Here is an 18,862-nt window from a genome sequence, read left to right on the forward strand (position 1 = left end):
GCTAGACCAAAGAATGCATGAAAGGGAATAATGTATAGTAAGACTAGATAGGTAGACTGGAGCCAGGTGGTGGAGAGCCTTAATTACCAAACTGAGAAATCTACATTTGATCCTAGAGATAACAGAAAGCCACAAGAGTTTCTTGAGAAGGGGCACTAATGATGTGGTCAGACAAGTGCTTTAGAAATATAACTTTGGCAGTTATATGAAGAATGGGTTGGAGAAGGCAGAGATTTGAGTCAGGTAGACAAATTAGGCAGCTATTGCAATAGCCTAGGTAAAAGGTAATAAGGGTCCAAATAATAGCTGTAACTGTGAGTGGAGAGAAGTAGGTAGAGACAAATGTTGGATCAGCAAAATCGAAAAGACTCAGAAACCTATTGGGCATGTGAGGTGACAAAGAGTGGAAAGTTGAGGATGACTCCAAGCTTGGAAACCTAGGTGACTAGAAGGTTGATAGAACCCTCCACCGGAATATTTATTAGGAAACTCTTTATTCCACATGATTTAAGGGTAGAAGTTCATAATGTATCAGTAGAGAAAATTTCCAATTTAGTAGCTATTTCCAAAGTGTCATAATTTTTTATCATTAACTTAACTTGCATTACTTACGTCTTAGAGCTATTGTGAAGAGAGTGATTTTCAGACTTTGAATTTGTATATAAATGTGAATTCTCATTTAGATGTTACCTAAAATGAAATAAGCAATGAGTTCCACAAAGATCCACAAGATGGTGCTGTCAAATGGAGTTTAGATCTTATTTAATCATATCAATATGCTTGTTTCCAGGAACCTATTTATTAAACAGAATCTAGAACTGGTAGTACATGGCCACATAAATCCATAGACTTTCTATTGTAGTTTAGTGATGATTTGAAAAGACAATGGAATTTGGTCAATAATTTATCTTTCACAATAGGGACAGGTAATGCCTTCTCGTGATATTGCGTGTAACATGTTCATCTCACTTAATCCTCGGTCAGCTCAGCTTTTGTTTCCAACATTTTGTGGAGGCACTGAGCTGGAACTTCAGTTCAGGTCTCTTGACCTAATGATTTTCTTAATTGTCAAGGATAAGGACTACAAAGTCAAAAATTATTTTAAGTGAGTATTTTTAATTACAAATATTAATGAAAACCATAATATACATATGTAAGGGAAGAGATGATAATCCTTATATATGAATATGTGTTAGGAAAATGTTGAGAATCCCCATTGAATTTGTATGCATATTTATATTCAACCTCTTGGTATAGGTATTTCTTTGTTATTCTTAAAACAAACTACCAGATTTTATTACTTCTGTATTTGAGGTTTGGTATAGGGCTAGAAAATTAAGTACTTCTATAGAGCAATTAGTTTGAATAATATTTATTACTCAAAAAGGGACTTGTCATTCTCCACAGAATCTGGTGTCAGAATTGCCTGAAGGATACGTCTGTTTTGGAGGGTTTTTCTAGCCTTTTCTGCTATTCATATTTTCATTGATCGGGTAAGAAGTGCTAATTGTTTTTTGCTATTCAAGGTAACCTTTTTTAAAGGAATTGACTCCAAAAAAGCATATTGTTTCATGCCAATGAAAATATTTTAAGTTTAGTGATTCCTTTTTCCAACCATAAGATTGAGCAGTTTTACAGATTTCAGGAGAGTAAAGCAGCAACCAAAAGAATATACAGTGGAACTTGAGTTTAGACTTAAAGAAGTAAAACAGGTATTTCACACCAGCCATATTTCTATTCAGCAATAAAAACACAACGGAATCAAAAGTACTTTTACAGGCAGACCTCTAACTGCAAATGTCACCAACTGAAGGAAGAGAATTCCATCTGGAAGAGCTGAAGTGTAATACAGAATAAAAAATCCCAGCTCACATGGGGTGAAGAGAAATGGAAATAAAAAAGAGCTGATTGATGGGGGTGGGGGTGGGTGGCAGGGGGAGCAAGAAAAAGAAGTAGTCTTTCCCAAAACTCAGTAGATAAACAGAAATCTTGCAAGAGGAACAGCACCATATAAGTGGTGGGTAGTATATAATACTTGCCAAATTGAGATATTAAGAATGCCAATATTGTAAATGATGGAACAATTGGGAAGGATATGAATGCAACGCAATCATACTGCCTGGTTAAGGACATGATTACTGAACCTCCCTCATTCTTAACTGTAATTGTCTTTTCCATATAATCATCTAATTTTGAATTCTGCTTTTCCGTGGAATTGACAAATCTAGTCTCTGTAACAGTTTCTATCAGGTAATATTTTTAGGCTTAACACCCAGCAACATATCTCTAATTTAATATATTCTACAGAAACATGTCTATTTGGTTTAAAGTCACTCATTTATTTGGAAGGTAATACAGATTTCAGTATTCCTGTTTTGTGGGAATAATATCTACCTTGGCGCTCAGTGAATTCTTCTCTTTTTAGTTTTCCTCAAGGAATACAAACTACTAATATTCTGGGAAAGTGAGAGAGATAAGATTCAGGGTAAGGCATCTATTTCAATAAAATGGACTCAGTTTCATCTCTGCTCCCTAAAGAAATAGATGTTTGCTATGCAGGGTAAATTTATTTTTTCCCTAATCTTAATAGTATTTTTTTTTCCAGTTACATGTAAAGATAGTCTTCAACATTTGTTTTTATAAGATTTTGAGTTCCAAATTTTTCTCCCTCTCTTCATTCCCTCCCCCCTCCCCAAGACAGAAAGCAATCTGACATAGGCTATGTATGTATGATCACATTAAACATATTTCTGCATTAGTCATGTTGTAAACGAGGAATCAGAACAAAAAGCAAAAACCTCAGAAAACAAAACACCACCCCCCCAATAGAAATAGTATGTTTCAGTCTGCATTCAGATTCCACATTTCTTTTTTCTGGATGTGGAGAGCATTTTCCATCATGAGTCCTTTGGAATTGTCTCGGATCATTGTATTGCTGAGAAGAGCTAAGTCTATCACAGTTGATCACTGCACAATGTTTATGCAGAGTAAATTTAAAGGAAAAAGACAGCAAATATCTGTTCAAAAGCTAGGATATGTTGGGGGAAAATAGATGATAACATTCTGGTTGCTATCATAATCAATAAAAATGATTGTGCTGAAGGGACTGTCCCTCAAACTAGGGAGAATTCATGATTATTTGAAAGATCCTTTTCAAAACAAGAGGGACCCCAGCTGGACACATCTGGATTTTGAAACATGAATGAATATATCTACTCAGTGTCTCTGATTCTCATAAAAAGAACTTCAACTTTCACATAGAGGTTGAACATAGCTCATCTTTCCCATCTAGGTTCCATTTAGAATGATCATTCATTTGAAGATGGAAGGGGGAATGGAGGGAAATTTTAAAATTATTATTATAATCAAAATTTGTATAGCATTACTGGATGTAAAAATACCCAGGCAGATTTATTACCCCCCCTCCCCCAATTCTGGCCACAGGATTATAGAATTTAGAATTGGAAGGAGCTTTAAAGATCCTAGCATCTAATCCCTTCATTTTATAGTTTCAGAAACTGAGTCCCAGAAAAGTTAAATGACTTGCTCAATATCATATAATTAGTAGCAGAGCTAACGTCTGAACATAGGCCAACTGATTTTGAATCCGGTGCTCTTTCATTTGTCACAGGAAGTAATGGGGTTATGCTATGTGTACTCCGAGATGACGCTACCAACCACAGTCAAAGGATGCTTTAGGAGTTGTTTTTCTACCACTGGTGATGAATTTGTCTTGACCTATATTCACAGTCCTAGTCCATTCATATCATCATCAGTATTATCATCATCATAATAGCTAACATTTATATAAAGCTTCTATTATGTGTCAGACACTATGATGAGCTGGACAATTATTATCTTATTTGATCTTCACAACAATCCTGGGGGGCTAGGTACTATTATTTCCTCCATTTAACAGATGAGGCAACTGAGGCAAATAGAGGTTAAGTTCCTTGCCCAGGGTCACACAGCGTGTCTAAAGCTGGATTTGAAATCAGATATCCCTGATTATAGACCCAACATTCTATTTATTGAACCTCCTCAATCCCCATAATATTTTATGAACTTTGGGAGACAGGTGAAAGGAATAATGAGAGTAAGGAAAGAGTCTATAGACTGTGAACAAGGATGATTAGAACTAGGATGATAAGACTTAGAACTAAAAGGAAATATATGATCCTCCCGTCCAACCCCCCCTCATTTTATAAGTGAAGAAATGGAGAAAATACCACATGGATAGTAGGAAGAATATTGTATCTGAAGCAAGGGATTCTAGGTTTGAATCCCTTATTAAGGCTTAGCCCCTTATTACCCATGTGATCTTATAATCACTTGAACTCCACGGACTTCAGCTTCCTCATCTTTACAAGGAAGGTGTTTTACTTACAAGAAGATCTGTAAGTTCTTTTCTAGCACTAAATCAGATACTCCTATAATTTGTCTATAAGGATAAAACCGGCACCCATTTGCATATTAGCTTCATGTTCTAACAAAAGGAACTCACAAAATTAGAAAAAACCAACAACCCAAACATTAGAGCTTCTTCAACCCTTTTCTTGGGTGTTTCTGACTGATTCCACACTGATTTTTAGTTCACCTTCCCATAAATTGTTTTGTTGTTACTTTAGCTCAATTTATTGTGTGGTTAAATGTCCAAAGGCGCTATTAGTTCCAGGCACCTGATTTCACAATTACTCCTAAGTAAGGGGTAGGGGTAGGATATTATGTTAATAATCTTACACAATGATTTTTTAGTTTTTAAACCAAAATGCATATATTTTCTCAATTCTGAATATTTGTCTTTATAATAATGCAAAGCAATAGTTACTGAAAAGATTCTTAAATATGCTCCCTAAATATATATATCTTTTTTTGTGTGTGTGTGAGACAATTGGGTTTGACTTGCCCAGGGTCACAAAGCTAGTACAAATCAAGTGTCTGAGGCCAGATTTGAACTCAGGTCTTCCTGACTCCAGAGCTGGTACTCTATCCACTGGGCCGCCTAGCTGCCCCATAATATATATCTTTTCAATGGGGTCACAACCATACTGGTCCATTCTCCCATTTGGGAAGGGCCAGGTCTTAGATGGAAAGCATGACCAATTAACCTAGGAGATTGGGACAAAAAGCATCAATCTGAAGACATATTAGTGCCCATAGCCAATATTTCCAGATTATATGTGCAAGATTTATATTCTTAGACCATCTGACACTTCCTTTGTACATTTAATCATGGATAGAGGTAGAAGAAACTGAGTAATGGCATTATTCTGTGTTCTTTTTTTTTTTTTTTTAGTGAGGCAATTGGGGTTAAGTGACTTGCCCAGGGTCACACAGCTAGTAAGTGTTAAGTATCTGAGGCTGGATTTGAACTCAGGTACTCCTGACTCCAGTGCCATTGCTCTATCCACTGCACCACCTAGCTGCCCTCTGTGTTCTTAAGTACTTTTTTACTGGGTAACTGGACTGCTAATGTAAAATAGTCCAAATAGAAATGGTAAAACAAGCAATTAGCATTGTTAGTGGTTTGTTTGAAAGTGAGTGATGGGAGGGGCAGTTAGGTGGCGCAATGGATAAAGCACTGGCCCTGGATTCAGGAGGCCCTGAGTTCAAATCCGAACTCAGACACTTGATACTAGCTGTGTGACCCTGGGCAAGTCACTTAACCCTCATTGCAAGGCAAAAAAAAAAAAAGAAAGTGAGTGACAGTTTAGATAAGCATTGATAAAAGGAGGAAGATACCTCCTTCACAGTGTATTCCAGTTTTTTCTTGAATCTTTGTAGGTTAATGTAGTCATTTTATTTTTATAAATGTTTCATTTATGTTTTTTTGGGGGGTATCATAATTTCTCAGTGATACTCTCAAAAGTACATTCTTCCCCCTCCCCAAACAAATATAGTTAAACAAAACACACAAATATATTGGTCACATCTGACAATATATGCCTCATACTAAATTCCGACTTTCCTACCTCTATGCACTGAGAATGGAAATATATTTCACTGTCAGTCCTCCTAAAGTAAAAATTGGTCACTGCATTAATTAGGGTTCAAATGTTTTTTTATGTTGTTTTTATTTACATTATTGTGGTCATTTTATAAAGTATTCTCCTTGCTCTGTTCACTTTGCATCAGTTCATACACATCTTCCCAAGATTCTCTGATTTCTTCATAATTATTGTTTCCTTTGGAGCAGTAATATTCTATAACACGTATATACCATGTTTTGTATAGCCATTCTCCAACTGATGTGAGTTCATTTCCAATTTTTTTTTGCTACCACAAACAATGATGTTAAAAATATTTTTATGCCAACCCCCTCATTTGATAGTTGAAGAAACTAACAAAGTAACTTCCAAGGGTCACATAGGTATGCCACAAACACAAAATTCAAACTTAGGTTTTTGCCCTTATACTACAGCTGTCTCTCATGTCTCCTTACTTTTTCAGGAGTGAAATTATTACAAAATTCCCACACATAGACCTGCGTTTTAATAAAGTTGAAAATCCACTTTAAGAATTGATTTTTAATTTTGTACTTGGAACAACCAACCTCGAAAATAATAACAGCTCAAGAGAAAAACTCCAGGAGACATTTCTGACTGTTTTTAATTTTGAAGTGTGAGTTATCATTATGCAAAGTATAAAAAAGATCAAGGAAAGCTCAGATAAGTTAGAGTTTAACTCCAGACTACTTGCTTAATATTATGTCACAGACTCATAGAATCATGGAACTTGAAGTAACCTCAGAGGCATTATAATCTAAATTATACCTAAGCAAGAATCCCTCATGCAGTGTACCTGCCAAGTGGTCATCCAACTTACCTGAGGCAGTGTGCTGCGGTGGAAGGAGTTCTGAATTTGGCTTTGAATCCTGTCTCTCCCACTCCATTGTGACCTGGGGCAAATCACAACCCACACTTTGCTCATGTACAAAATGAAGGGACTGAACTACATAACCTCTAAGGTTCCTTCCAGCTGTAGATCTGTGGTCTGAATGTGGCCCATCCCACTTAGGGATAGCTTTAACAGTGGGAGGGTTTCCCCCCACCCCCACCCCTTACATCAAGTCTGAATGTGCCTCTTTGCAACAATTTATACATTGCTCTTAGTTCAGCTCTCTGGGACTTAACAGAACACATCTAATCCCCTTTTCCATGTGATAGCCTTTCAAATACTTAAATATAGCTATTATGTCCCTCTAAGTCTCCTTTCAACAGGATAAACATCCCTTTCTAAAATGTGTTTCCTAGAACTTAACAAAATACTCCAGATATAGTCTGCGTGTTGTAGAGTACAGAAGGTCCCTCATTTCTCTAGGCCTTGACATATTCCTTTCTTAATGCAGCCTATGATTGCTTTTTTTTGACCACTTATATGCTATTGTTAACTTGCATTGAGGTTTCAATCCATTAAACCCCCTACATTTTTTTTCACACAAACTACTATCTAGCCATAGCTCTCCCATCTTGTACTTGTGAAGTTGATTTTTTTCAACCCACGTTTAAGATGTCCTGATAGGATTGAAAGGAATTTCACACAAAGTATAGAAGATGATCCCTTCCAGGATACTCAGCTTCTGTTACTCCATTTACTACATGTTCATTTCAGACCTAGATTCCATTATCTTCCTAGTCAGTCTAGCAAATCTTCTGGTGTTAATACATATTGTATTTATGGCATTAGCATTTTGGTGGGATCAGTAAGAAAGGGCAGAGGTGGTGACAAACAATGTCCAGCAATATAAGAAATGACCACTTAAGCCAGAAATTCCTCTTACAATATGCTTGTATTGGTAGATGAAAAAGAAGACAGACTAGAAGAGGAAAAATCTTTACCACTAGAGGAAAAGAGCATTCAATTCAGTGACATCAGTGACATCTATCACTTTCGTTCCCTCTGTATTGTTCCCACTGCCAACACCCTGGTAGAGGCCTTCATTAACATGCACCTGGGGTATTGCAGTAGTCTCATTACAAGTCTTTCCATCACAACACTCTTCTCTTCTCTAGTCTATCCTTCGTGCCAGTCTTCTCTATGAATAGATTTGGAAACCTCCTTTGTTCAAAATCTTCAGTGGGTCCTTATTAGCTTCTATGTTAAGTTCACCCCCCTTTACAAGACATTTAAATCTCTCCACATTCTGCCACCCAGCCTTTTCAGTCTTAATTCATAGTACTTTCTACACTTTACAGCATTGTTGTTGTAAAGTTGTTTTCAGCTGTGTCCCTATTTGGGGTTTTCTTGGCAAAGGTACTGAAGTAGTTTGCCATTTTCTTCTCCACCTTATTTTGCACATGGGGAAACTGAGGCAAACAAGGTTAAATTACAGTTTAAAAAAACCAAACAGCATTATTCTGACTCATAATCACATGCTCATGTCTCTTCCCCTCTTCCCCCTCAATATTTTTCCTCTTTTATTTCACCTGTTTAAGTATTCTCTGTCTTTTTAAAGGCAAACTGAAGGAATGGTCTTTCTGCAAAATCTTGTCTACTATACTATAAATACTATGACTTTTCCCTAAGACCTTCACTTTGCTTTGCAATTCTTTAATGTACTTAGGTAATTATTTGTACCATAGCTCTGTGAGTGGGTAGCTTATTCCCCTACTAGACTGTATGCTTCTTGAGAACAAGGATCTTTTCTTACCTAAACCTTGTATCTTCCCTAACACTTTACATTGTGCTTCGTAAAATTTTGTTATATTGTAATGCATTTATTTGGTTTTGGTTTTGCCTTTATTCACCAAGACCTGAACTATGAAGAACTTATTTTCAAGTCATATGGATGCAGGCTACTTTGTCACATTCTTACTATTTGCTATACCCTCTCAATGTACATCAAAGCTTTGGTTTTTTCTTTAATTAATATATACACAACTAAACAAGGCAGTATTGAAAACTATACATTATCTTTTTTTTTTGGCGAGGCAATGAGGGTTAAGTGACTTGCCCAGGGTCACACAGCTAATAAGTGTCAAGTGTCTGAGACTGGATTTGAACTCAGGTCCTCCTGAATCCAAGGCCAGTTCTTTATCCACTGCGCCACCTAGCTGCCCCTATACATTATCTTAGAAAGCACTTTTAACTGTATGACAAAGTCTAAAGAGAACATGGACTTCCTATCACTACACAAAGCAAAGAAGGGAACATTTAACTTTTACTTGAACCTACATTTTTCAAACATTCTATATGACATTGATCTAAAATGCCAACTGAGACTACTTAAAACAATTTTCAATCATATGTCAGGTTGGCTCTCTATATAAATTAATAAATTATTTTACTTTCTTGAAAGAAGAAACTTCTGGGGGAATATATTTTGAAATAATTATAGAAATTGTGATATGATGATTCTATATGCATTTTCTCTTGAATATAGAGGATATAAAATTAATATAAGTATAGCTTTAGCAGGGGTTATCTTGAAATACAGATTATTTGTGGCAGAATATGTGAACAAACAACTTTGTTGAAATGTGTTAAACTTCTCATTTAAATCATGTAATTCTATACATTATTTTTCATGAAAGATAGAAAAAAAGATTTTATTTAAGAAACAGAACTTACAAATTGGATAGATTGTTTTTGTAGTACTCATCAAGATTGACCTTCTTATAGAAAAAGTTGGACATGTATTATACACTTAAGGATGGGTGATTTTTGTGTAATTTTCTTAGAGTGGGATGTTCCATTCTCTGCAGTAATGATGAAAAGGAAAACTTTCTCTGTCTCTGTTAGAGCTTAGGATTCCCACCCAGTTGGGAACCGAGAAGGGAGAGTACTTGTAGGACAGTGAGACCTAGTCATCACTGTGTGAGAAAGACTGGGACAAAAGAGAGAGAGAGTGATCTCAACACATTTGGCCAGTGGTACGGTATGTGCATGGAGCCCTGGGAGACTATGTCATCACCTTTGCATTCACCTCCATTCATTTGGATTAGTGAAGATCTTTACACAAAGGTTTACCATTACCAGGTTACAAAAAATAAACTTTAGATTCTAGAAAATGTCTATTGAATTTGTTTATTTTTATGAGGAATCCATGGCTTCTTAGAAAATATCAATTACATCTAATGTTATTGATGTTTCTAAATTTTATTTCTTTTTTCCGTCCCACCTCCTTTCTTTTGGACCTCATAATTAGAGAAATAAGAACAGACAAAACATGGAACAGAAACCAGGAAATAATTCATAAACCAAATAATCCACTCCTGTACTATTAAGAATCTACCTCAGAAAGTAAGTCTTTCTGAAGAAAATGTTTAAAATAAGGTAAACATCAAACTTAATTCATACATATCTATATTTTACTTGTATCATAATATGTAATACCTTCTGAAATTATGTCATTGGCAATATATGCATTATGACTAAATTTATGGGAATATTGACAATAGCCCTTCAATCCAGTAACGAACAGGCACCTATTTTCAACATTATTGCTAAAACTGTGCTTGTGATTACCTCCTCTCTTGTCTCTTTTTCCAACAAGATCTGATTGCTGTGTCCAAGCAGTAAAATAGTCTTTTCTGTCAGTTTAGGACAGTTTAGGCCTTACTTTCCCTTGAATTGTATTTCTTTTTTAAAAACATTTATTTTATTTTTAATTAATAAACATTTGTTTTCTCTCCCTCTTAACTCTACTGGAAAAAAAAAGAAGAAAAGCAAAACTGTTGTAACAAAATGTGCATTAGTAGTTGCTTAGTAGTGTATGACTCCTGGTAACCTCATTTCGGGTTTCCTTGGCAAAGATACTGGAGTGGTTTGCCATTTCCTTTTCTAGTTCATTTTATAGATGAGGAAACTGAAGCAAACAAAGTTAAATGACTTGTCCAGGGTCACACAGCTAGTAAGTGTCTGAGGCTGGATTTGAAGTCAGGAAGATGAGTCATCCTAACTCTAAGCCAGGCACTGCATTACCTGTCTGCCCCTAACAAATGTGTATATTGGCCTTGTCCAGAAATGTAGGTCTCATTCTACTTCTTGAGTCTATCATCTCTCTGTCAGGAGATGGGCATCATGCTTCATTATCCTCCTCTTGAATTGTGTGTGGGTAAAAAGAGAAGTGTAGAATCAGGTTTGATTGACACAATGGCTACAGCAAGACCAAAAATATATCCCCAATCGTTATCTTTATTTCTTCCTGGAGCTATGATTATGAAATGAAGGAAAGAAGGAAGAAGATGGACAGAATGGGAAAATGAACTGTTCTCTTCGTTTTCTATTCTTTGATCAACGAAATTATTTAGAGCAATGAAGTTCCAGTGTCTCACCATGGGAACTTCTCTTGAAACAATGAGGTGCTTCCTAGCAGTGGGAAACTAGAGATGAATTCAGCCTAGTACATATGGAAAAAATGTCAGTGACCTATGGTAACCTACAGAGTTCTCTGGCTGATGTCACAAGTTATCTAGAGTTCAGTTCTTTGCACACCCATTAGAAACATGTCTCTTTGTATATTGCATTATATATGCAGATACAGCATTAAGCATACATATACAAATAGTTTCTTTCATTCCAAGGGATCCCAAAGCATTTTGCAGATTTAAACTGATATGTAAGCCACAAAGGAATTGCTTCCTTCACCACTGAAACATAGACACCTCTGGGGTGAAATGTGGCAACAGTTTGACAGGCAGAGCAGTAGCTTAGGCCAGGAAGGATTTATCCAATTAAAATTATGGGATGAATTTTGGCTGGCAGAATGTAATTACCAGACTTGGAATCAGTCCAGGATCCTGAGGTTAACACCCCTCCTCTTGCCAACAGCCCTCCTACCTGCCAACACTCAGAGATGGAGAAGGCTGAATCTGACATAATCACACATAATACTGTTGTGACATCTAAGCACAATGATGATGATGTGAGAAGCATCATGAACCTGATTTTTTTTAACACTCATTATGTTACTTATTTTTATGCCACATTAGGCTAGAAACCAAATGTCCACATAAATGTTACTTTCTCCAAATCTGTGGTTTTTTAAAAAAATTATAATTAGAAATTAAAAATAGATTTAAAAATTAATTTCTTCCTTTCAAAGTTGCTGCTTTGTGGTTATTTTACTTCAAGCAGGGAACTTTATCAAGATGGTGTCATTCACTCCTTGCTGCAAAATGAAAAAAGAAATTCCATGGCTTCAGTGCACAAATGAGTACCAGCAATCAGTGGCCTGGAAAAAGCAGAATCTACTTGGTTCCTGTAACTTCCTGGGACTAAGTGGGGCTTTGAAAATCAAGGTCTGGGCCCATTCTTGAGACCTACTGATTCTATATAATACCAAACAATTTTATAACCACAGCTCCTCACCAGCTGTGGTTCTGGATTCTGGGGGGGGGCATTAAATGGGAATACTTCCCCATTTCCCTCCTCCAGGGTTTAGGAATCTGAGCTGGTAAATGAGCCCCCTGCTGGCATACAATAAATGGGTGAGATCTGAAACCTTAAAGGGAAAAAAAGCCAGTTTTTAACTAGAAAGAAATGCAGAGACTAGGATGGACTAAAGGCAGGGCAGAGGTAAACTGAGGACAAAAACCAAAGTTTTAACTTCTAGGAGAAAAGAAGCTATTACTGGTCAGTAGTTTCCAGGGAACTCAGTGGGTCAGGGTGAGAATGCAAAAGAATGAGGAAAAGGAACTTAGGTCAATCAATATCCAGGATATCGAGGAAGGCCCCATGGAGGCAGAGTCTGGTAATATTGTGGGCTTATTTTTCGGCCTTGGTCAGCATACAGTGTGTTGTTTCCCCTCTTTCTTCAGCCCTGCTTGCTGCTGGCCCCTCCCAACTGCAAATTCTAAAGTTGGAGAACAGCTGTAGAGCTACAGAGAGCCAAGGTAGAGCAGGCGGTGGCTTCTGCTGCTGTTGCCGCCACCCCCATGCCTCAACCACCCCCACCTTGAGGTGGCATGGGCACAGCAGGAGGCTGTTATTTCCTGCCTTCCATTAGACTGACTCCAGACCCTGCTTTAGGGACTAGAGGAATCAAGCCCTAGGGGAAAGAAGTGGAGGGAATCCAGCTTTGTGGGTCTCACACTTAAGGGGCCAACTACACGCTGTGCATGGGGGGGGGGCAAAGATGACACTTCCAGAAGTCATTTGCAGCTAAGAGAACCTCAAACCTTAAAGTGTCATTATCAGCTCCCAGAACCTTGACTGGCTTTCTTAGCTCTAGGGGAAAACACAATTTTCCTTCTCTTTAGATAGAGGTTTTTATTGTTTTGAATATAGATTGATTCAAAAGAACCTGTGATGGCTTGAATTTTCTTTGATCCCAAGCATCACAAACCTCTGTAATTGGTGGGAAGGACCCGGATAGTGTTGGGTTGGGAGTCAGGGGACTTTAGTCCCAGTCGTTTAGTACCTAGGTGACTGTGAGTTGCTTAACCTCTCTAAGCCTTTTTTCCTCTTTTGTAAAATGAAGGTGAAATAACTAGCCTCTAAGCTCTCTTCCAACTCAAATTTTAGGATCCTATAACTTACAAGGGGACTGGATCTCTGATATTGTTGGTAAGAAGATGACCTCTAAAGTCAACACAGGCCAGCACCTCTATTCAACTTAGAGCCTTAGAATTGCCTAGAACTCTAGGGGGGTTTAGTGACTTGCCCAGGATCACACGACCAGTACGTGTCGGAGGTGAAACTTGAAAACAGGTCTTCCTGGCTTTAAGGCTAGCTCTCTATCCACTAATACCAAGATACTTCTAAAAGGAGGTTTAAAATCTATTCTATCTTAACCTGTTCACTTGACAGAATGGCAAACTGAGGACCAGAGCAGTTCCATGACTTGAGTTATGAAACTTATCATGGCTCCTTTTCCCATGTCTACTGTATTCAACACTCAGAAGCACTGCAATTCTAGCTTCAAAGATGGAGAATGATGTCTTCTCAGCATGATTGGCAAAAACAATTAAAACATGGCTGATTGTGGCCCAAGGCCTGCATGCACTGGGCAGGTGAACCTCAAAACCACAAAGTACACAACCCTAGTATACTATGTTGGTGACACAAAAGTATTTAGTGTTGGCAATATAGAAAAGAAGGAAAGACATGGTTAGGTTACCCATGTTCAAGTACAATTTTCCCTCATTCTCCCCTATGCTTGGTATAAGCACCAAGTCCAAGTCTTTGCTGGGGAGGTGGATTTTCTCACACCATCTTTCTGTGAGTTAGCTGTCCACAGGGAATCCAAATGTGGAATGAGAGGATGAAACTAATCCTTTCTTGTGCACTGCTAGGGGTTGCCATAAACACCATTTGTTAAAAAGCATAATTATGTTGGGAAAGTGCCTGATGAGACAATTAAGCTACATAAACACACTGAAAACAAATGAAAACCAGAAGACGCCTACACCCCTTGTGTAAAGCAATTTTTTGTTTACATAGTAACTAGAGAGGTCTGAGAGACTTTATTACAACAATGTTATTAATGTCTATAAAATCTAATAACTGCGTTTTTATGAATTTTCAATTAGGGAATGGCTGTCAGAATGTGAAAATCTGCCTATAGACCTAAAGCAGACGTGAAACTCCAGATTAAGTTGATGAGGTCAACAGACAGTTTTGGTATACAAAATATGACAGCTATGTCCAGTGAAATCTCTGCCCCACCCCACACAACATATTTGATTTAAAGTTTACATTTTATCCAAGAAAAGGTAGTTATTCATTCATAGCATATGAATTTCTCACTACAGAGTCAAAGAGGTGCCAAGACCAAATAATGAACTGATATTGAACAGGGAATTAATTTTTGAGTGAAATATCTTAAGTTCTCCATACCATTCAAGTATCACTTGTTGGAATGGGAGAACAATGGCTAATACTCCAGTGCCCTGAAAAAGTCAGGGTGCCTCAAAGACTGAATCTTTTTAATCAGCAAAATTAGCCCTCAAAGTGCCCATAAGGAACAATAACCCTATAGATCCAACTACTTTAATCCTCAAAGCACTAAAGTCACCTCGAACTGTTGTAGACTGATTCAGAAACTGTAGAGATAAAAAACTGTAAAACTCATTAAGTCAGTATGAGGCTTGTTAGCTTAAACACCCAAATCTAATGCAAAAGTAATGTTACAATAAAGCATGATCATTTGTCTGTATAATGTCCATACTGTAACTTCTGGGAATACCTTTTTGTTTGCGATGACTGAATCTGGGGTAAGAAGGGGTGCTTATAGCTAAAGAAAACACTTTGTCACTGTTACACATGTTTCTCTTACTCAACCAGATCCATATTAGATATTTAACATACTAGATATATGTCAATGCAATGACTAATTTCACAATTGTATAATTTCATCATTATTCAAGGTTGAAGCAACTTCCTAGAAATAAATTCTCCAATAATTACAATTTATATTACCTTGTTTTAAATAGACACACACATACATATCATCTTGTACAAGAAAAATGAAAGAATGAACAAGTGAAAGAAACTACAGAGACAAAAAAAAAAAAGAATGTGAATAAACCCATAGGGATTGAAACTGAATAATCACTTGTATTTTTCTCTTTTAAGAAATTACAATGTCTTCTAGCAGACTGGGGCTCCGTTTGGCTGCCTGTTTACTAAACATTTCTGAAGCCAGAAGAAAAAACGTAGTTGAGAAAATAGCAAAAGCTGCTCTTTTTGAAGAAAATGGTAAGAAAAAACCCCACTGTAGGTTAGTATTGTAGTTTATTTGTTATATTTTTCTACTCTGAAAACAATAACTGCAGAGCATTTATTTCTTTTGCCTAATTTTTTCTTCCCTTTCACTCTCTTTGCTTCTCCTGGTGTTTTCCTAGCTGATTTATTATGCAGGACTCCAGGAGACTGAGACAAATCAGCTACACATATGTTTAAGTGTACTATCCTCTCAGAATGCCTACTTACCCTTGACATTGTAATTCTCCATATTTCTGAAAAGCATACTGTATACCATGTTGATGGAGTGCAGAAAGACGAAATCTTTACTCTTGAGACTGAACATTATTCTAATGTGCCTTTCGATGACATTTTTTACCCTCCTGATTGCTCATTAATATAAGTGTATATGCATAGAACTTTTTACCCACTGAGTTGGAGAATCTTTATAAACCAACTTATTCTCAAATAATTTCTGGAGGGAAGGATGTATTATTTTTAATTCCTTTTAAAAAATAAAAGGACCTGGGCCCTGTAATTAAATTTGGCAGGATTTATAAACAAGACTTTTAGTTTTTTGCCTTCAGAGCCTTAATATCTTGATGGATGATACTCTTTAAAAAAAATAAAACAAAACACTCCCTGCCAAAACTCTCCCAAAACTTTATTGAGGCATTTTTATGAAGACACAGCATTGCAGGGATATTTAATCATAGTTTTATAATTTTAAAACAATGTTTACTTTAAGTCTTATGTAAATGATTTCTAGTAAAATAGCATCATTATTAATCCTCCTCTCCTTGGCAATAATAGATGAGCATTAACGTCATCATCACCAGACAATACTGAAATCGATGTCTTTGAATGGAATCATTTGTTTTCTGCATTGATTTAAACGGGAAGGGAGTATTTTTTTTAAAGCTGTTTTTAGCTATCAATGCATTTCAATTACTGTCTTGAATCCTGGCAGAAGATGGGGCTATCTATGAAAACACCTGTTATATGCTGATAAGAAAACTCCTTTGGAGTTGGTATGCAGCTGTGTTTTTTCATTCTCTATTCTTTAAGAGCCAGTTCTGGCTCATCATTGTCAGAAGCAGCAACACTTAATGGGATTGAGTTACCTGTCTCTGTGATTAAGTGAATATGCTAAGAAATTTGTGGAAGCCACACACTGATGGATGCCCAGGTCTTGACTCATAGTTTTTATCAGCTTATTAGTGGCAACAGCTCAAATGGAATTATAGCTATTATGCTCCATTACAAATACCAAACAATTTACTTCTGCTGAGATTCATACTGACAGCTCATCCTGCCAGCAGTAATTTTTTTTTCTATATGTATGCTTAAGAAATTGCAGGAAAGAGTGTTTTATTCTTTCGGCATTTTATTCTATTGAAACATATGAAACTGAGAATGAAAGCTTTTCAGAAAAATTGAGGATGAAAAATAAAATAATTTTCTCCCACAAAAGATAGAATGTATTTTTTTTAAAAACCTACTACAAAAGAAGGAATGGGTGACTTGCTTCCATACATATTAACATATATACATATACATTTAAATGTTTTTGATAAATAAACAAGGAATCAAATAAGACAATGGACCTTTTATTTTTCAAACATTTCTATAGCATGCATTTTTTATGTTAAAAAACAGGATCTTTTTCCAAATGACATTTCTAATTAAGTAAAAATAAAAACATTTAAATTACTTTCCTAGGTTTTAGGTAAAGTAGCCCAAGCTTTAAATATCTGCTCTTAACTCATCACCACAGCAATACTCTATGCATGTTTGTCTGGCTATGAGTGAGTGACATATGTTTATCTTCTCACATTATTAAAATTAAGTGTGCAATGCAGCCTTAGGCACTGTGGTTCCTGGGTGTAACCTCTTTTTCCCTTGCTCTGAAAAGATTAATTGTTAGGCTGCCAGGAGGATACAAGGACAAGGTATATAATAGCAAGAACTAAAGATTTAATTACCACCTCAAACTTTTGTCCTTCACTTTGAATTTGTTTTTGTAGGCTTAAGAGAGACTTTTAAAGAGCCAGGCTCAGGCTTGTAAACTTCCAAAATAACTTTGAGGCCGACTGTGTGGCTGAAAGTTTGGGTAAAGGGATGTGGCAACTTTCTCCTCTAGGTCACAAATTCAAGTGAGTCACTAGCCACTGGAAACTGGAAGTCATTAACATCTGAAGGCTGTTTGGTGGTCTCTGAAAAGAGCTGGTGGTGTCAGGCCTGTCTCTAATGGACAGGTGCATACATCACACAGACCACTAATTGGCAAGCTTCAGATTTGCCAGATGTCAGAGTCTGACCCAGACCAGTAGAGTTAATGGTGTCAGAAGAAAGGGAAATACGGACTTGGGAAGATTGTGACAGAGTCTGAGAGATATGAATTAGGGTGGAGATTGATAAGGAGCAGTTGGAGTGGTGGGCATCAAAACCCAGAGATTTGGGAATCAAAGCCAGAGATTATGTCTCAGTTTGAGCTAAGAGAACTTGAGCCAACTCTATAGGGAGTCCAGGGAAAGATCTTAGACCCACTGAATGAAGTACAATACCCAATCTGGCTCCTCAAGTCAAAAAGCTCATATTACTCATTTCCTACCTATTTCATTCTCATAAGGTCATCATCAGCAAGTTTTTTATCCCACAATCCCCGATTTGTTGATTCCTTTAAATATCTTTTTGAAAAATTAGAGTCAAAGAAGTAAGCCATGAAGATTTTTTTTCCTTAAAGCATTAAATTAATTTCTGAGAGTCTGTGCTTTGTGTTTTTCCCCCTAAAGGAAAAGAATATCCTGAAGTTACAGTGCTCAATATATTTTCTGATTATGATTATAACAGATCAGTTATAACAATAGCAGCACCTGTTGAGAAGTTGGGTAAGAGTTAATTTTTAAAAATATATATGATGTATCTTAACTGTTTTTTTTTTTCCCCTCATTGACTGCTTGTTTAACTATTTAGTGCTATATGTGGAGTTTTTAGAAAAAAACACAATTTCTTTCCATTAAATTGGGAGTCTACTCAAAACAAACACAAAATAAACCATTTTGCTAAGTTCTCCAACCCACTCAGTTAGGAATGGGGGCTAGATCTATGCTTTAATTGATAGAGCAAAGTCCTGGATGAATAAAATCACTCTAACAAAGTATCTTGGTACTTTCTTTGCAATTCACTGTCTTAGAGTTAAGGGACTTTTGCCTAGAGACACACAGCCACACCT

The 18,862-nt window shown here is 36.6% G+C and overlaps 1 protein-coding gene across 4 annotated transcripts in view; it reads left to right on the top strand.

Moving 5' to 3' along the window:
- The window catches only part of FTCDNL1 (formiminotransferase cyclodeaminase N-terminal like), a 138,065-nt gene that overhangs the window by 68,715 nt on the left and 50,488 nt on the right, over positions 1-18,862 (top strand). For 3 of the 4 annotated variants that reach the window (XM_043997319.1, XM_043997320.1, XM_043997318.1), the window contains exons 2-3: positions 15,520-15,642; positions 18,423-18,518. In XM_043997319.1, the coding sequence (XP_043853254.1) occupies positions 15,528-15,642; positions 18,423-18,518 (211 nt within the window). In that variant the 5' untranslated portion in view covers positions 15,520-15,527. The remainder of the gene's footprint in view (positions 1-15,519; positions 15,643-18,422; positions 18,519-18,862) is intronic. The other variant, XM_043997321.1, reaches the window with a different exon arrangement.

Source organism: Dromiciops gliroides, chromosome 3, assembly GCF_019393635.1.
Source record: "Dromiciops gliroides isolate mDroGli1 chromosome 3, mDroGli1.pri, whole genome shotgun sequence".
Lineage (NCBI taxonomy): Eukaryota > Metazoa > Chordata > Mammalia > Microbiotheria > Microbiotheriidae > Dromiciops > Dromiciops gliroides.